Source organism: Labrus bergylta, chromosome 22 (genome assembly GCF_963930695.1).
Source record: "Labrus bergylta chromosome 22, fLabBer1.1, whole genome shotgun sequence".
Taxonomy (NCBI): Eukaryota; Metazoa; Chordata; class Actinopteri; order Labriformes; family Labridae; genus Labrus; species Labrus bergylta.
In genome coordinates this window covers 21552359-21572531 of record NC_089216.1, presented here as the reverse complement: position 1 = coordinate 21572531, position 20173 = coordinate 21552359, and the positions used below count along the sequence as shown (strand labels likewise).

General features: G+C 39.0%; 1 protein-coding gene and 1 non-coding gene across 12 annotated transcripts; one reads left to right on the top strand and one right to left on the bottom strand.

Moving 5' to 3' along the window:
- Positions 1-621: 621 nt before the first annotated feature.
- On the top strand, positions 622-693 carry trnae-cuc (transfer RNA glutamic acid (anticodon CUC)). Its single transcript has one exon. It is a non-coding gene; the product is annotated as a tRNA-Glu (tRNA).
- Positions 694-3552: 2859 nt separating this feature from the next.
- LOC109990600 (dynactin subunit 1) lies at positions 3553-20085 on the bottom strand. 11 transcript variants are annotated; one of them, XM_029279115.2, is made up of 32 exons: positions 19981-20085; positions 18380-18445; positions 18081-18275; positions 17105-17186; positions 16970-17001; positions 16735-16755; positions 15990-16013; positions 14329-14415; positions 13764-13916; positions 13641-13664; positions 12894-13091; positions 12439-12643; positions 12253-12331; positions 11717-11876; positions 10601-10705; positions 10237-10428; positions 9589-9705; positions 9343-9495; positions 9068-9228; positions 8772-8940; positions 8463-8531; positions 8034-8246; positions 7755-7916; positions 7392-7523; positions 7184-7309; positions 6902-7044; positions 6603-6769; positions 6239-6360; positions 5967-6162; positions 5802-5875; positions 5637-5726; positions 3553-5538 (listed from the first exon to the last, which is right to left on the bottom strand). In XM_029279115.2, exons 2-32 carry the CDS (start codon positions 18419-18421, stop codon positions 5401-5403), a joined length of 3831 nt encoding a protein of 1276 aa, XP_029134948.1. In that variant the 5' UTR covers positions 18422-18445; positions 19981-20085; the 3' UTR covers positions 3553-5400. The 11 variants fall into 11 exon arrangements, with proteins under 11 accessions (XP_029134948.1, XP_065806396.1, XP_065806395.1 ...); XM_065950324.1 differs by lacking the exon at positions 19981-20085 and adding an exon at positions 19310-19481 and having other exon boundaries at positions 6239-6357; XM_065950323.1 differs by lacking the exon at positions 19981-20085 and adding an exon at positions 19310-19477.
- Between the last annotated feature and the right edge of the window lie 88 nt (positions 20086-20173).

Here is a 20173-nt window from a genome sequence, read left to right as displayed (position 1 = left end):
TGGGTCTTCATTAAATACCTCGAGTTCTTCATTTCAAGCCTTTTGTTGATTCATTTATTACTGGTTTAAAATAATGTAATTCAGATATTCTTGCTGGGTTCAGATGATATTCTACATTATATTATTTATACATTGTGGCTAAAGAAAGAAATAACTGTTTGTTCTAGTGTGCTAGAACAAAAATTAAAAGTGGTATTTTAAGAATATAAAGATAATTTCATTTATTGTTAACGTCTAAAAAAGCCAATTAAGAGGAGCAAGGCGCTCAAATGAAAGATCTAGGAGATATTGTTATGATGCTAGAAACACTTTTATCCATAATGTAACGTGAGAAATTAGTCAAATGATTTAAATCCCATACCTTCTTTTCCTCTCATAAATCAGCCAGAAGAGGAGTCAAAATTATGATAAGGAACCATTCCATTTGAGTCAAATGAATGGAGAATATATACTTCATGTATATAACCACCTTGAGTAAAGTTAAGGGTCAACTGTACTTAATGTATTCATTCATGAACAGATAGGGTCTCAAAGTAGTATCAAATACAAAGCCCAAAAGAACACACTGTTGATGAGATCATTTGAGACATTGGATTAGTGGATGTATGGTGAACTTCGAACTCCCTGGTGGTCTAGTGGTTAGGATTCGGCGCTCTCACCGCCGCGGCCCGGGTTTGATTCCCTGTCAGGGAACTACTTTTGGGACGGCAGCAGCTCAGTCTGTAGTGACTTGGGAAGCGGAGGGTCTCCGGTTCAAGTCCTGGCACGGACCAAGTCTGGAAGTTGGTCTGGTAGCTGGAGAGGTGCCAGTCCACTTCCTGAGCACTGCTGAGGTGCCCTTGAGCAAGGCACCAAACCCCAAAACTGCTCTGGAGCGCTCGCTGTGGGCAGCCCCCTCACTCTGAGGCCTCTCCATTAGTGCATGTCCACAGGATTCTGTTTGTGCATGTTTGTGTTCATGTTCATTAAACAGTGTAAAACTGAATTTCCCCTCACGGGATTAACCCTTATGTTGTCCTGGGGTCAATCTGACCCCAAATTCAATCTTTTGCCATCAAATATGTTTTTTATTCATCAAATGGTCTGAAAATAATGGGGGTTGTTCAGTACTACGCTCTTCATGATTACAGTCAATTTGAGGTAATTTGATTGAATTATGTTTTTTTTTATTGAATTTACTGACGTGTGTTGTCCTCTGGGGTCAAAATGACCCTGCAGCACAAAGTGGTGTATTGGAGCAAATGATCACACCATACTGCTTTCCAAATAATCTTTGATCTTGGATGTTTGATGTCTGGGGTCAAGCAATAGTTATGACAACAACAAAAAAACTCAGTTTCCTGCACTAGTGAGGTCTTTGACTGCATTAGTTTACGAGTAGAGAGTTGAAAGATTTACTAGTAAACTAGTAGACAGCAAATATTCTTCATGTTAACTAGTAAGGTGCAAAATATCTACTTGTTAACTAGTGAGGCTCGGTATGGCCAGTCCTTTAACATTAAATGAGTCTGGCTGACAAGTGGCAATTTAGTTTTCACTATTGGAATTTACACCTCAACATGTCAAAATGTCATTTTGGTCAACATATCAATAATGTAATTTCAACTAGTAAGAATTGCATTTTAGATATCTAGAATTAATTTGTGATATTTGTAATGCAAGAACAATTGTAGATATCATAAATGAACTTTGTCACTCAAATAATTACATTTTTGATATCAAGAATGAACATTTTTAGTGAGAATTGAGTTGAAAATTATATTGTGGATATGTCGGCTTGGAATTCTAACATGTCAAAAAGCAATTATTGATATCTGCAATTTCTTAATGATTTAATGTTAAAAGGGCGTGCCATAGGCTCGGAAATGTTTACTAGTTAATTAGTAGTAGCTAAAATGTCAATTAGTCACACTAGGGGGAACAGTTTTCACCTTACTAGTTTACTAGTAAAGCCCCATTCAGTTTACTACTAAAGGAATAAGTGCCTCGATGTCCACTAATTAAAATAGTAGGTATCTTTTTGGCCTCTGCAGCAGCTCCCCAACACCCAGCAGCCCCTCCTGGCCCATCACCCAAAAAACAGGTGCAAATTCTGCCCTCACCAGAGTGATCTCAAAACATTGGAAATGTGCCAAAAATGCAGTGCATATACAGATCATGCCATTACTACCTGCCTCGCATGCAGACATGTAAATGAGGTCTTATTGGCCTTAAATCTCAAATGGAATAAAAAAAAAAAAAAAATGGTGCTAATGTGTTTGAATGAAGTTGTTTCTAGAGGTGTAACACAGAATTTGGTTTAAAAATCCACTTTATATTCTTTAAATTACAGTCAAACCGCACGGGCTCAATTTGACCCCGGAGGGCAGCAGGTGTTATTATTTCCTGCCATTCAAAAAAATTCAAATGATTCAAACACAGCATCTTCACTAAACTTATACTTAGAAATAGACATATACCACTCTGTGATAAATCAAACAGTCAAAATGATATAAATTAAAAATATATTTTTTTACACTCAAAATAAGGGTATACTTTTATGTAAACAAGGTCTATTGGCCCTAAAAAAATGCATGGTAATGGGTTGGACTGAAGTCAGACTAAAGGTGTAACACAGAATTGATTTAATTAATTTATGTTATATGACTTAAATTACAGTCAAACCGGGCGGGGTCATTTTGACCCCAGAGAACAGGTGGTGTATTGCAATCGGGAGGACAACACGAGGGTTAATAAAGTATACATTATTATTATTATTATTTAAATCCAACTTGAAAGGATTACACTTTTTTCTTCAGCTTCAGGAAACTATTCAAGACTAGATTCTTTTTTACTTTTTCCAAAGACCTACCCTAACTTCAAAATCTACAAATAGGGCAAAGAAAATGTATTTTGTTTAAAAAAAATCATTTAGAATGAAATGAAGAAGTGTATTACAAGACTTACAAGAAAATAAATCATGATACATATGAAATAAATCCAGTAATATTATGGGAAAGGTCTAAGATTGTACTAAGAGGTGAGTAATAGTCTACGCAGCTTTTAGGAAAAAACAAAAAGGACTATGCAACAAAACACTTTCAAATCGAAAATTAAGGACTTAGAAAAAGTAGATAAAACAACAGGGGACCTTAGTCCTGAAAATCCTTTAAGAGGCTTGAGCAGCAATGTATAACCTCTTTAACATGGAAGTTGAAAAAACAGTCCATCACAAGACAAAGTACATATGATGGAGGAGCCAGAACAGCTAAGGCTTACAAACTCAAAAAACAGCAAAAGGTATCAGTTGTGCAGCTTCAGGAAACAAATAGAAAGATATGAATAAGTGGCCACTAAAAGAGAGCAAATCAGTTTTCTAAATATGATCAGGAACCTTATGATGCTGCTCTAAACTCTGTGAAGTAAGTTACAATCAAGCAGTTTTTCCAAAAGCTAAACTTACATAAATTACAGAACAGAATAAAATCCTTCTGAGGAGGAGATCTAAGATCATATCATATAAACACACAAGTCTCCAGGAGGACTAGCAGAAATTGTACCACATCTGAAACATCCAGATCAGTTTTGATTTATTAGTCAAAGACAGCTTGCTGACAATGTGAGACAAACAATAAACATCAGAAGCTTATTCCATAAGGTCCTTTGTCCATATCTGTTTGAAACCTGAAGTAAATGTGGCCTTCACACCATTTTTATAAACTGATTGAAAGCTATGTACAAGCAGCGAAATGGAGTAATGTCTGATATTTTGAAGATTTAAAAAGGCACCACACAAGGGGAAACATTGATCTTCGTTCTAAGTATTGAACCGCTGGCAGAATATATTCAGGTGTAAGATCAAATAAAAGGCATAGCTGTCACAGCTGATGATATTTAAATTATTGTCTATAAGCCTGAACAGTCCGTTGAAGTTTTCATTTAGGTAGTTGATTTTGGAGTCGTTTCAGGGAACACATTAAATATAATTAAGTGAGGGGTCATGTTCTGTACAATCAGTGATTTATGAAATCAAACAGAAATATACATTTCATCAGGATGTCGAGAGGATCAAATATTGTGGGATGAGCATTACAAAGAATTTCAGAAATGTATACTTCAATTGTTTGGAGAATAATGAAGATTTTTATTCATGTTTAAAACACTACCAATCAATATAGTTTACAGTTTGATTAAAGAATGGGATTCTAGTATTACTAAATGTATCTGGAATGGAAGGAAACCAACAATACAAATGAAATACCTCACTATGAAAAGAGAACGATAGACTAGACTTACTAAATCTGCAAACAAGCAAGCAGCTCAAATTAGAAATACTTAACTGTGAATGAGCCCCTGTATTAAATGGAGATGGAATTAATTAGCAGATATTTTCCATTAAGTCTTCCTTTTCTTTAAATATCAAAGACCATACATTAAAGATACATTAGATAATACATGGGTAGTTGCTACACCCAAGCTTTGGATGGAAGTTTGCCAGAATCAGAAAATATATGAAGAATTAATTCTCTTAGCAATGGATCCAGACTTTCCTCCAAGCAAAATTGATCAGACTAAAGGTCTATGTAAATATGGACAAATGTTTGGAAATAAAGAAACAGTATATTTAACAATTATCTGTACAGTATGGTCTACCCAACTCTCATTTAAATTCTTTCAAGTGAGAAGTTACCTTGCTGAAAAAAATAAAATAAAAGATCAATTCAAGATATAAGTCCATTGGTAAAATGTTTGATAAATGTATGACTGCAGGTCTGACACAAAACTTTCAGCTAAGTTAAGTTTGTCCTGTGCTGTCATTTTCTCTCTATGCTCTCTAAATGTCATACATTCAAAAGCCTTCCAAGCACACAAAGCAGTGCTGGGTTGCAGCCAACATATCTGCAGTGTTTGGGTCTAAGGAACTTTGTGTCAATATGTTCCAGCATACAGCCAATGCCTGCTGAAACACTTGTCCAATGCTACAAGAACTATACAAGCCCAAACCAGAACACTTCTGTCAGGACTCTGCTCTTATATGTTATGGTATCTGATAACAGAGGTGAGCTCTCAAGTGATGTGCTTTATTGTCTTACACCAAATACAAAATTTGTCAGGAGGAATGCAAGAAATGACTTACAGCTAGCTTTCTTCTTTTCCACTATAATTGGTAAAACCTCAACATACCAACTTTTTCAGTGATAAATCTTTGACAAAGTGACATTCAGGGGTACCAATGTGCTCTCAGCCAATAGAATGATCAGTTTTAATAGTGCTACAATCAAACATGGCAAAAGTAGGAAACAATTTCCTGAGAGAAGTGGAAAGCAATAGATAAACAGGAGGGTGTTGACTTGGAAACTGGAATGAAAAGAAATAACACAAATGTTTAATTTAATGTGTTGTAAATAATGTTTAGTCATCTCAAGCCATGAGCAGGCGATGAACTTTCTGCAGTTGCTGCTGTGATAGGACAAGGCGGTGAACTTGCTCCTGTCCACGGATGCATGGAATAGCAACTCGTCCTACAAATACAGTTCCTCCCTGTTTTTCTTCTTTGGCCTAGAAAACAACACAAAGTGTTTGTGTTGTAAACAAGCATTCAACTCATCTGACTTAAAATAAATTAATCTGTCACAACTGGTTCTGTGTGGTTTTACCTTAACAAAGGATGAGACTGGGAAGGTGGCGAAGTCGGAGGTAGCCTTTGCACCAGGCTGGTATGAAACCACATGTTCAGCAACCTCTCCCTGAAACACAAGATTTCAAACGTTTGGTTTTGTACCATGCTCAGCTCATTGAAATAGTAAGAAGGACATTGTCACCTTCAGTTTAACCAGGGCATCACTGAGATTCTGTAGACGGGCCGTCTGCTCCAGCAGCTGGGAGCTGGCACTTACTGAAAGAAAGAAGAAGAAACATGAACAACTTCATTCAGCTGTGAACAGAAGGAACCACAAACAGGAGAAAGAAGTGGAAAAATGAGAAACCTGCTGTCTTCCCCGTGACATCTATTACTTTAACCTCTGCACTCAGCTTCAGCAGGGTTGCGAGTAGCTGGTCAGTCCTGCGATAGATGCCCGTGTTTAGACCATCTGGTGGCATGGAGCTTTCTTTGGACATGTGTGGTAGTTTAGGAGGACACAGTGGAGGAAGGGAGGCTAGCTGGGCTCTCATCTTCTCAGCCTGTAAGTCAGATGTAATGTAGGTTAGTATCACAAAGGTCTGGACTTCTCGTGTAATAACACCAGGACCTGTGTACCTTTAGTCTGTTGTTTTCATTCTTGAGCTGTTTAATGCCCAGTCTCTGAGCCTCAACTTGCTTCCTGAGGAGAGGGGAGTCCACCACCTGTACTGGTCCTGCCAAGGATGGAGACAGACCTGCTGAGAAGGGAAGAATATGCTTCTGTGATGTTTTTTTATTTCATAGAATTTGGAGACGGTTTTTGTGATTCCAAAACTTTGGTTAGTGTCAGGTGTCAGTAATACACACACTGCTGTTGCAGAACAACAATTTCACCAGTCATGGTCAGACATTCCCCATAACACGCTGTTTGACATGTTTTTTTCCCCCAGGCAGTTATATCACAACCTCTTATCAAACACAAAATGACAAAGTCATGTACCTCCTGCAGATCCCTGTACAATGGAGGCGATTCCAGAAGATTGAGGGCTTCTTAGTCCTTCGATGGTCATCTTAGATTGGTTATTAATACGTTGTTTCAGCTCTGCTTTCTCTGCCTCCAGCTGGTCAATATCTGCCTGCAGAGCATCCATTGTCTCCTCAAACTCCCTTAGAAATGGAAGAAAGGCATGCACCAGGAAAATAAAAAACAACAAAAAAAGGTCAGGAAAATGTTTTTTTTTTTTTTTTTTTTTTTAAAGAGAATGTGAACTTTGTCGCCTAAGTTTTTATTGATCTTACTTTTCTTTCTTCTTTAACAAGGCAAGGTTCTCATCCAGCTTGGTCTGAATTTTCTCCACCCGTTCATCTGCATCTTTGGTGGACGTGTCGAGCTTCTTCTCCAGCAGACTCAGTCGCACATTTGCCTCACTCAGTTCCTCCCCCTGGTGCAAAGACAAACAGACAGAAAGTGTTCTGTATACCATTATTGGCATTTGAAAATGGCGGTCATTTCGTTAACTCGTTACTTGGCACAAAAAGGTGAAATAATGCTCATCAAAGGTGTTTCCTTGAATATGTCACCTTGATTTTGAGGGACCTCTTGAGCTCCTTGATAACAGTCTCTCTATCCTCAAGTTTCACTCCAAGACCCTCGGCGTCCGTCATCTCTGCCCTGACGGTGGACGCCCTGATCTCCACAGGAGGAGTCTGAGGGCATGAAGACAAATGAGCAGGGACTCTAATAAATTATGTGATTAATCATTGGAAATGAGTTATTGATTAAAAATACCTTGGCCTGTGGTCTGTCAGCATCGTACTCTCCTTCCTGCATGGCCGTGGCCAACTTGTTCATGGCAGCAATGACAGAGCTGCATGACTGACGCAGACAGTCTGGACCGTTCACACCATGAGAGCCATACACCTTGGATAAAAAAAAAAAGTGTAGATTGTTTCAATCCATTGACAGAGCTGCTGCCTGAAACAAACCAGCTAAGACTAGTTGTCCTAAAACAACATTAAAAAGTATAAACAGAAAAGAAGAATAATGTTTCAAAAGATCAATCTGTCTGTGTCAAACAAAACCTTATACTGGAATTTATTTAAAAACAATGTACTCCTTATATGGTTTATCATTTGTTTACACTTTAACTACCTGCTCCACAGCCTTGCAAGCTATGTCTTCCAATTTCAGAGCGTTAAGCCCCTCCTGTTCCGCCAGAGTAGAAACCATCTGAGCTCCTGCTGCAGCCACCTCCTGCAGCACAGCTACCACTCGGGACTGCTGGCGCCTACACTCCATTAAAGCTTCAGACACCTCCAAGACAAAATATGTCAATCACATTGGTACCACAGAGATAGATTTTTGGTAACATTTTGTTATGGTGTGACATAAAGTACATTATGGCAAGTTGACAAGTTGACTTAATCATACCTGTAGTCCATAATGAAGAGCTACTGGTACTCCCACTACATCTGTTCCTGGCATGCGGCGGCGGATCTTTTTGCAGAACTGTTTGATATCAGAGCAGGAAGTGTCCAGGTCTTTGAGAAGAACACTAAGGCCAGCGCTCTCCTGACCTGCTGCCAGAAACGATCGCAGACGAGCTACCTCGACTCCCATGCAGTCCAGTGCACTCTGGGTAAACTGGATGGACATGTGAAGTTAGAAACCGCTCTACTACATTTTCATTCAACTTTAACTTAAAGACATGTTTTAAATGATTATCAATGAAAGGTTCAATGTATTTATTATTATTACATATACAACTTATTATTAGTCACATTGTTTTTTTTTACTTGTTTGTAGAAACAAAGCTGTAATGAAGCAATTCTTTTACTGTTTGCCAGGATAAAAAAATACCTTTATGTGGTCGGCCAGCTGAACTGTGCAGTCTTCGGTGTGATCTGCCAGATGGACACTGTACAGTTGCTGAAGGATGACGCAGTGAGAAAAGTATACATTTGGGGATTATCATGTCATAATTGATTGTAGTTTTTCAAAATAAAAAAAGAACGGGCTGTGAGAACTCAAAAACATCAAACTAGTCTACCCAAACAATATTTAGAAGTATCTTTTAATTTTAGGAAATCTGAGAATAAATAACTTTGATTGATTTGAAGTTTAAAAGACAAACATAACCTTTTACATAAAAACAAAATATGTTGCTACCTGATAGTACTTGATGGCCTTGGTGAGAGGTTCAACCTGAACAGTCTCATCGAGTTGATCTTTATGCAGCAGGTCAATGAAATAATCCAGAGAGCGTTCATGGAAGCTCATTTCAGAGTAGAGTGTACCCATGCGTTTGAAAACATCCACGCTGCAATCATTCAGAGCCCTAGAAGAAGAGCAGGGAAACGGTTTAAGAGCTAGATGGTCTACTGTTTTAAAGAAAATAAGAATGAAGAATAATTATTTATAGTTTTCTGACAACAAATTGTATTTCATTTCTAAATGATGATTACTGTTCATATTTGTGCAGAGTAGCCTGTAGCAAGCCCAGGGAGTAGACCAGTCCGGAGGCAAAGCTGCACTGCTCTCCAGGAGGCCCTCTGAGACCAGATCCCTGGGCCATCTTCCCATTTAGGTCAAACTTCTCCTGGGCCTGTTTACTGATGAGCTCAGCCTACCAGTTAAAAAAAAAGAAACGAATAATAATAATGGATAGGAGTTGTACCCTTCTGTCCCACACACACGCACACGCACACGCACACGCACACGCACACGCACACGCACACACCTTACAGATGAGCCTCGGGATGAGCAGGAGGACCAGAATACAGTCGTGATCTCCACCATGACGGAGGAAGGAGTCTGGCATGAAGGAGGTGAGTAGGGATACCTGTCTGTTTGACTGAGCAACTTCCATTTTTCTAAGCTCCATCTCAATTGCCTGGTAACACAAAGCAATGACATTCTCAAAGATAAAGAGTACACTCCAATCAGTCAATGAACCATGCATGGAAAGCATATGAAGGTTTCCTACCTTGGCATAGGCCCGGGTCTCTGCAAACTTGATCTTGAAGTCAAATAGTTCTGCGGGAGGTGGGTGAACTTGTTCAGTGTTGGCATTCTGCTGGCTGATCAACTCTCTGTTGGCCTCCTGGTGAGCAGGGGAGAAAAACATAAACACTGTCATTCTTCCCCATTCAGTGTATATGCACTGACTATATTCCTAACGGCCAAATTCCACCAGATGTGTTCAGTCCGTCTCCACTCCGTTACAGCAGCTTTATTTATTTATCTTTTTATACCCTAACCCGTAGCAGATATACAAGGCTTCTTCTGTTGCCGGATGCCGGAGCACGGTGCATCAATTTACCACAGAAAAGATCGAGCGGGACAGGAAGTCAGACACTGAAACAACAGTAAAACATCCTTTCAGAATAAAAGGCTCTGTCTGGACGGTTCAGAACATGTGTGCTTGTTTTTGTGTTTTAAATGGTTTTATACCACGTACATCGTATTGTCTCGCATTATCTCCTTTGTCTCTGCACTCCGGCTGTGCTCCCACTGAAAATGCAGCCTTTGGGTGATGACAGATGAGGGTGCACGGAGCCGTAAGGGACAGGAGTGGACATGTATCTGGTGGAAGTTCTGTGTAAGAATACATGTTCCTCTCCACTTCACCCACCTGTAGTCCAGTGGTCAGCTCTCTGTACTTGTTGATGGTCTGCTGGTAATCAGCCACAGTCTCCTGGGCAGCCTCCACCCTTTTGTCAGCCTCTCTGACCTTTGCTGAACCCAGGTCCAACTGCTCTCTTAGTTCCATTTCTGTTTCCCGGGCGTTCTCCTGGAGTTCATCATTCATCTCGTTTATAGCCTCCTGTGATCACAGGCTTCAATTAGAGTCTTACAACTTAGGACAACATCAGGACAATATCAACACTTCTGCTCTACAGTAGCTGTCATTCTGTTTTTTTTTTTTAATTCAAACTTCCACAAATGTTCTTGGAAGAAGTTCATTGTGTAGTTGTAGTTGTGTAAGTTGTACAGACCAGATCAGTCACTGTTTCTCTCAGCTCTCGGACTTTCTCCTCTAGGTCAAGGTTCCTCTCTGTTAAGGTCTCCACCATCTCCTCTGACCCGAGAGCAGCATCCACCTGTTTCAAGAGCATGAACACAAATAAAGTTATACTCTGTGTATGGCTGTCAGCGTTTAGAACTTCATTTCAGGCCTAAAGTACATAGTGATTCATTTTCAAGAATCACATGAACAGCATTCCATTTTGTTCTGAAAAGCGTACTGCAATCTTCCTGCTCTCTTGGTGATGGGATAACTAATACCCCTGCGTCCTTAGTTTCACTTTAAAATGTCTGTTGACGTGTCAATAAGTTTGAAAAACGTTTGGAAACAGCTTTGGGAGAGCTTGATCCTGATTGCTCCGGTACAACAGTGATCCGTTTATTCCCTCTCCTGCCCTCCAAGTCCTCACACTTTTCTTGTAAATCTTTCTTTTGTTTTTTGAGGTCTTGCACATTCATTTGTACCGACACGCCTCAACAGTTTTTACACGGGCCTTCACCTGATCCATTTGAGCGCTGTGTTGTTAGTCGCTTTTCACAGTCTGCTATAAGAGAAGAACTAAAGACTCCCTCTTATAACAGAGGAGATTTCTTCTCTCCGGGATGGAAGGGTATGAGCGTTGACGGATGAAATGTCCATGATGGATTTGGTGCAGGTGAGGCCTTATCTGGGCTGTCTCTTTGACGAGGAGGCCTTGTGTTGGACGAGCTGTCATACTTGTATTTCCGAAGATTCAATGCCATCCCCGACAATCTCGCTGAGCTTTTACCACACTTTGGCTGAATGTTTGTGCATTATTTCAGATTATAAGCTCCGAGTGTGATGGAAATAACATTAATCAACATGAAGTTTTGAAATTCTGATTTAAAGGAGCAGTATGTAACTCTGACGAGTAGCATTTAAAATTAGTACAGAGAGACCTCCTTCCACCTCCCTCGAGTTGATGTGCACGCATGTGGCAACATGCAATGGCATGTTGCCATTTTGAGGACAGGGAACCTTCCGTTGGTATTTAGCCAGCTCTGCATCAGTCTTGAAACTTGTTTTCTTTATTATTGACATCCAGGGAGCAGAATCAGACTCATACCTGCTCCTTCAGCTCATCAATAGTGGACTCCGCCTGTTTGACCTCTTCCTGAAATTTTTCCTTCTGAGTCCTCAGAGTGTCCAGCTCAGAGTTCTTCTTCTCCATCTGCTTCTGCAGCTTCACATGTTCCTGCTTCTCTGAAGAGGACAGGTCACGCATCCTAAGAGATTTAAGAATAGAGACATTTTTGGAGGGAAGACCAATATGTAGACATCTAAAAGCAACCACAATCAATCAATCAATTTTTATCTGCATAGCGTCAACTCATTACAAGTGATATCTGGAGAGACTTTACAAAAAGCAGTTAAAAGACCTTACTTATTGTTATGATACAAAAAGCAGGTAAAAGACCTTACTCATTGTTATGTTACAAAGACCTGGCCTATCCATCATGAACACTTTAGCAAAGCAGCAAAAGTGGTAAGAAAAAACTGCCTTATTAAAAGGCAGAAATCTTTGGCCGGATCCCCGGCTCATCAATCAATCTAAAGGATACATTCTAAATCAAAAGGAGTTGTTTTAGATATTTAACTGACCGAACCAATGCCTCCTTCAGTCGAGCATTCTGCTCCTCAAGCTGTTTGACGTGATAACTTGATGCAGCTCCATCAGAGCCTGCATGGCAAAGAAAACACACCAAAGAAAGGGAAACCAGAGTAAAAAACTAAACTATTAGATACCTCACAAAAAGAAGATTAGGAGAGCAAAATAAAAAGACAAACCTTTTTCTGAAATCTCATGTCTCAGGATCTCCAGGTCCATCGACAGCTCCTCCACTTTCTCCTTCAAAGTGTCCACCTCCACCTGCAGTGACTCAGCTCGCTCTTCTGCCATCTCTTTGTCCAGTGTGGCCATTTCTATGGCGTCTGCTGTGTCCGACATCTCCTCCATGTAACGGTCCTTGGCCTCCTGTGCCTCACGGGCTTCCTACAGGGAGGATGTACACCATAAAACACGACATGATAACAGTTGGACTATTTCATGTATTCTATAGGCTTAGGCAATATCACTACATATGTATAAAAATGGTTAGAACATAAAGGAAATCATTTGGTACATTTAGTGTAATATTTTTTTATAAAAATACTTTTTAATTAATAAAAATGTATTTATATATATATATATATATATACACACATATATATATATATATATATATTCTTTTTTTTTTTTTTACCTTCTTTGCCTCTTTGAGTTGTTTCTGCAGTTCAGCCTGTTGCTCCTGCATTTTGTTCTTCCACTCCTGAAGCTGCTCAAGTTGGATTTTGTGTTTCTCGAGCTCCTTCAGCTTGGCCTTGTCCTCGGTCCGCTTCATCTTCAGCGTTTCTAGTTTTTCCTCTAGGTCCTTGACCTGAGCTCGCAATGATTCGTCCTCCTGAGAAGGTGAAGAGGAAAAGCAAGAGAACCATTTAAATGTGCTTCATCTGGATCATGGGTCCCATTTTATTTTATTTTTTTTAAGTTTCATGTTTGGGCTTTTTGTGCCTTTAATGGAGAGATAGGTCAGTGGACAGAGTCAGAAATCAGGGAGAGAGAGAGAGAGAGAGAGAGTGGGGAACGACACGAGGGAAAGGAGCCACAGGTTGGATTCGAGCCCGTGCCACCCGCCTGGACGACCATGGCCTCCATACATGGGGTGCACGCACTAACCACTGCACCACCAGCGGCCCCATTTTTTTTTTTATATCTTCAGGCAATCAACAAACATTACAAAAACACCGACCAAACCAACCACCAAAAAATAGCACGATAATAGTCAATTTTAATATAATTTCCCCCAACAAGGACATATCACCACTGTAGGTGGAAGAAGAATTTCATGCAGTTCAACAATGAGTCATCAACACATTACTGATGTTGAGTTTGTTAATAAACTCATTCCATGTATTATCATTACACATGCAGCCTTAAAATAAATCTCTACCTGCATGGACATGGCAGGTTCCACCTGATAACAAAGTACATCAGAGAGGCTCATTAAAATGAACTTTATTTATTTATTAGCATTTGTTTTGTTAATAGGCTTTTCTAAATGCCAGAAACCCACCTTGTTTGGAGTGGCAGGGACCTGGGCTGCCACTGCTGCAGGCGATCCGCTGGGCTGAGGCATCACAGGAGCTCCTAGTGCACCCTGATGGGAGGACAGTGTAGCCTCACTTACATCACCGGACAGGGAGGACGACAGGCTCTCACGAGACGCCTGTTGATTGGATGCAGGAAAGTGAAGAAACAACATAGGAGCAAAGGGGAAATGACATGATGTTAAGTATTTAAATGTCACTAAACAGCAAATAATGGAAAACACCATTTCTCCGACAGGAAACATGCAACCGAGATATTACAAGTACAACAGTGATCATCCCATTTTATGTGCTGTGCTCAGGTTGGGATGAAATATAATGATTTTTACATTTTCATGCATTTTCCAGGACCAAACATTTCACCTCATGTTGTCCCACTAAATTCCCATACACATCACTTTGACAGTAATAATCTGCTAGAGCCCTTCACCTGTGAGCCAAAAAACAACAAATCCCCAGTTTTGAGGTACCAAACGAATCACCACTCCCTGTCAAGTGAAAGTTGAGGTACCCTGATTTTACAGAGCGTACCATGAGCGACAGACTGGAGCCGCCAGGTGGACGTACCAAAAGAGAAGGGAGGGAGGTGGCAGGTGTCAGACGACCTGGAGTGCTCCACTGGCACATTGTAATAATGAAGACATCGTGTTAGGACTCTCAAGTTGTTCAATTTTAGTTCAAAGTTAGCTTGACATTAGAGTTCAACAGGCATTTTAATTACAATATTATGACAAGTCTAAAATAATCTAATTAAAAAAAAACTCAAATGTTTTACCACGTTTTTGAGAGGAATGGAAAGTACAACATAAACACAGTTAGCGAGTGATTCTTTTTAGAAATTCCTTTTACGTACTTTCAACCTCAACAAACAACTAACACTAAAATTCTCCTGCAGCTCACTCCTCAGTACTTAAACTGTGCTGCCATCAGCTTTTAGAATGATTGTATGTTGTTTTGTCCCCCTCTGCTGGTCATAATGTATACATGTTGAACTGTTGCTTTCTTTCTACGGTGTGTGTGACCGGGGGTGATCGATGCCAGTCTAAATAAGGAGGCAGAAAGTGGCCTGCTGACTCTCTCTCCTGATGGTCACTTCTAATGTCTGTTCAAAGATAATGTTGGTTGATGATCTGGTATTTTGTTCAATGTGGTTAAGGGATTAGGCATTGTATATGCAGTTTATAGTAGCGGGTAAGTACCCGGTCTGAAGGCCCCTTTTGGGCTGGTTTGGGTGACTGATCCTTCCTTTTGTGTATTTGTTCTGATAACCAGACCATCAGCTTATTTCTGTTGTTCTCTTGGTTAAAATAAAGATTTAACCATGTTTGTTGATTACATTTGATTGTAAAAGTAAACCTCTTTCGTAATAAGATTTAATCTGACTGGTTGTTTTATGTTTGACTCCCTGGAAACAAGTCTTTAATTTAGGGGTCGTATGAGCACAAATGAGCATCCTGATCATCAGCCGTGACACAGAGGAGATTTACCGGCACCATGTTTACAGAGGAGGTAAAGTGAAGTTACATTTATTATTTACAGTTTGAGACTAAACTATATTTGACCTTAAAGTGCTGACAACACTGAAACAAAAGGTTGATACACAACCAGGGTGACCATTCGTCCTGATCTGAACAACCAAGCTCCGCCTCCTTGAGTCCACAAATATCTCTAAAACTGCTGATATGTCCCAGATTTTAAAAGTCCCTGTCCATATTTTAAGCACCCAAAATTCTGATTTGTCTGTATATAAGTCAACCAAGGGTGTTTCTTTTTTTAACCATTAAAAACATTATTAATGCACCACGAGTCAAAGTTCAATACTGATTTGTCTAAAGATGGGTCAATCAATCTCGAGAGAGTCAATGAATGTCTAATTTTCACATCAGATTACAGTCCACTTATATAAAGAGGCAAATCAACTATAAGAGCTCTACAAAAGAAAAATCATTACAGACTGACATAAAAAAATATAACAAGATTCTGTCAAAAGATTCATTCTCACATCACACTTCTTAAACTAATGAAGTCCCCATTGTCTTCTCAACTGTAGATAGTACCTGTATATATTTGAAATCACAAACACTGAAGCTGTGCCCGAGATTTGACTCATACAGAAGACTCAAAACATGTAGACTATATAACTTATGAAGTCATCCAAGTTGATCTGTCCTTTCTAGTTTAGACGAGCTCACCTTTGCAGAGCGGCGAGCAGAGGACTGGAGAAGAGGAAGTGGTGAGTTGCATAGAGGGATTGGCAGGCAGGCACACACACACACACACACACACACACACACACACACACACACACACACACACACACACACACACACACACACACACACACACACACACACACACACACACACACACACACACACACACACACACACACACACACACACACACACACACACACACACACACACACACACACACACACACACACACACACACACACACACACACACACACACACACACACACACACACACACACACACACCAATAGCAAACCGAGATAAGAGATTAGCAGCAAATAAGACACATACTCAGTGTTAGTTCATATCCACTTAATAGCATAATAGCCGTAACAGCAGAATAAATGTGAGCTCATGCAGCCGAGTTCAATAAGTATTGTAACATATGGTCGTCAAGGCAAGAAAACAGATACCACTGGGATTATATTTAAACTGTAATATTTCTTGGTGTGTGCTGAATGCCTTCACCAAACTAAATAAAGAAAGTGGGGAAACAAACAGCTGGTGGAAAATATGGAGCTTCTTCAAAGGAACCGAAAGAAATAAGAGTGAATGACAACCATCAGTAACATGTGAAGCCACCATGTCCCATGCAAACATCCTACGTGTGAAGGGGGAACTGAAATATTATTGACAACAGCCAAAGCAAAAGAAAATGCGCTGAATCAAATTGTTTCTACCTTTTTAACATTCACAGGTGTCTGCAAAGATATAAAGAAAACACAAATATAAAGTCAAACCTAAAAAGGGAGAGGCGTGTGTTGAAATGCACTTAAAAAGAATTTAAAATATAGACAAGCCATATTTCTGAAAGCAAATGTATGCATTAAGATGGCAGGAATCAAACCATCTTTGAAGGGAAGTCATGTAAACAAAGTGTCCAAGGAATATAAGAAGGTGCAAATGGTGACCTACCTGCTTGGTTATCTTTGGAGTCTCTGGAATGTCTGGAGGAAACATGAAGAACTATTATTTACTGTTGGATTATTATTATGACATTTGAGGTGCTGTGTTTAAAAATGAATGAATGTACGTGTTGCTCACTCTAACCTCTTTGTCGAGGAATCTTTGTAATGCCTGACTCGGGAGTATCTGGAGAGGTGGCACCGGAGCTTTCTTCCACCACCTGGAGCTTTACAGAATTTAAAGGAAAATAGAGATTTGGTGGACAACGAAAACATCCTTGATTGTAACCATAAATGTAAAAAAGAATGACATATAAGAATACATAACAGTATTGACATTCATATAATGAAATTAAGTACAGAAGTCTGTTTTAATATACCGTATAAGAAATATTTTGCATTATTCATACTTATACATTTTTAAATTCTATTTTATATATTTGTAATTTATTCTTATATTTTATTATTTAAGTTCTTGTTCAGGAGAACCTTTGTCCCCACAGCCATCAGGCTTTATAACAGCTCATGACTGTATCTGTGGGTGGAGCGTCACTGTCTGCCTTTCTTCTTGTTTCTCTCCCTAACACCATTATAAAAAGCATTTAGAAATATAAAGACTTTTTAGTATTTTAACTATCTGTTTATATCCATGTAGTTTTAAATTAATATTTATGTTTTGTTTTCTCTGTCTGTTCTATTTTTTCTAACTTGTGAGTTATGGGACATTTCTGAATTTCCCCCAGAGGATGAATAAAGTATTTATCTATATATCTATGCTATATTTCCTTTGTTAACTGTTTTGCACCAATAAACCAAGACACATTCCTTGTATTGTGTAAATGTACGTGGCTATAAAACCCGATTCTAATTGTTTGTTTCCTTGCATAATATAAGGTAACTGGGAAAACGTTATGTACCGGTAACATAAATCATATTATAGGGTGAGTGTCTATTTACACTGAAAACCATGCACCTCAACCCACACTCAATCACTCCTGTCAATGAGAAAAATGAAGATAAATAACTGATGGGATCACACCACAGTAATTTGAGGCTATATGTCATCATCAAAATATCATAACCATTCATCTATATATTTACAACTCATGAATGTAACTTACCTGGGACTGTCTGACAAATATTCCATGATTTTCCTCACAGGTAAAGTAGCGTTTCCCTTGAACAGTGCCATCATTCTTGCCTTTGGGTTCATTGAGAATGACACCCACCCATTTCCCAGAGGCAAAAAGGGTAGCGCCAATATAGGCAACAGTACCACGCTGACCCTTCCCTATCACCTCTACTGCGGAGCCAATCTAGGAGAGGGTGAGACAAGAAAAGTAGACAATAATAAACATTATTCATAACTTAATGTTTTTTTTTTCTTGTTTTTCTTTTGTTTGTAAGACCATCTACCAACCTTTGGGGGTTTTCCACTTTCCACTGTTCCTGCACTACTCATTTTGCTGATCAGTGGGCTTGTCAGCTGAAAGATTGAGAGATAAGGATTGTTAAAAGTAGGGTCTATTAGAGGGAAAGAAACGAGGGACAGAAAAGATAATGCTATAATAATTAGCTCCTCAGTAATTATCTCTTTGTATGTCTCTGTCTTGGTCATGAAGGGAGTGGAAGTATATATGACATCAACATTTCATTATTTGCTTCCAAGTCTGCTCAAGACTCCAAAAACACTGAATTGTTAGATTTGTAACTTATAATTCTTACAAATAAAGATATTAGTACAGTCTTAGCTGCATGAGTTAAAAATGACAAAAGTCTTAAGGGCACAAAGCGAACAGACTCCTGCACCGAGTCATATGTTCTGGACCACAATGCACTTCTTTATAAAGTAGCCATATTCCAAACTTGGTCACACAAAGATGCTCATTCAAGAGAAACTAGGACTGCAGAAGAGTCTGATCCTTTTTGTGGAGCTGTAGGAACATGTGAATTCACACTGCCATAGGGCAGAAGAAATTATCTCTTTAAATACTTTATGATAGATGCTATATTATTGTCTTGCATTTATATTCAGAGATACAAAAAGAGGATATTTAAAAAAATGTCTAGATTATTTGTTACTAAAGTGGGGACAAAATCTTGCTCGTGGATTAAAAGAAGGACAGATACATTATCTTCTGTACTCTTGATCATAAGGTTACCACATTCTCCTTTGTTTTATCCGTAGGGTTAGGGTTAGACCAATCCTACATCCAGTTTATGGTGAGTTGGAAAAACATTAGTCTTTTATAGTTTGAAGCTATAATGCGACTTCTACTAACTCAGTAAATGAATCAATATCGTGTACAATAATATCTATTATTCAGCATTAAATGTCTGTAATACTTACCCGGGGAGTATAAGAATGTCGCCTGTTCAAAGCCATGGTAGTGAGTTCAGATTATTTCACCTCCAGTACAAGGATAAATCTCAAGCTAATGTTTTCATCTCCTATCACACTCCTTCCTCTTTTCCAGAGAAAGGAGAGGTTAATATAAGACCAAGATTGAAGGGAGGGTTCATCTGGTGGTGCATCACAAAACCTCACAACTTATTTGCACAAAGGGGAGGGGGGACAGCTATAACAGACACTTCACCGTTTCTATCGTTACGTTTTCTAAAATGTCTTCTAAATTGACATATTTACATACAAAATTTCTATAATGAAATGGTAAACACAAAACAAACACAATGTGAGACGGAGCTGAGTGTTGACACATCAAACATAATCAAGCTAGCTGTCGTCTGCTTTAACGTTTCAGCACAACTAGTTCAAGCTAACGTTGTGTTCAAGTTGATACAGACAGCCTTACACAACATATTATATATTAAACATTGTATTAACTTTTCCCTGCGCCTGTTTCAAAGTAGTTAAATCCAATATTAGAAACTTACCTAGCTAACAAACTTAGCATTACAGCTAACGCTTATCGCTTATTGTTTTGGTAGAAGCAAGTGCGAAAGAAAAGCAACCTTATTATAAGAAGCTTACATACAATAAGTATTTTATAATTTACTCACCTAGCATACACAGAGAACAATGTTTTTAAAAGAAGCTGTATGTTGTGGTCTTGCTAAAAGAGATCCTTCTTTATTCTTCCTTTAGGTGGCTTTGTGGCGTTTGATGACCAGCTTGAAAGTGCATTACCGCCACCTACTGGACAGGAGTCCATCTTTAATTACATACTTCATATATAATTCAACAAATCTGTTA

Excerpts from the sequence above, each read along its gene's own strand:
- LOC109990600 (XM_065950323.1), bottom strand. The coding sequence starts at position 19,345 with ATGGCTTTGAACAGGCGACATTCTTATACTCCCCGG. Across the intron at positions 9,706-10,236 it reads AGCTGACCACTGGACTACAG|GAGGCCAACAGAGAGTTGAT; the intron begins GTGGGTGAAGTG and ends CCTGCTCACCAG. Across the intron at positions 5,876-5,966 it reads TGTCACGGGGAAGACAGCAG|TAAGTGCCAGCTCCCAGCTG; the intron begins GTTTCTCATTTT and ends TCTTTCTTTCAG.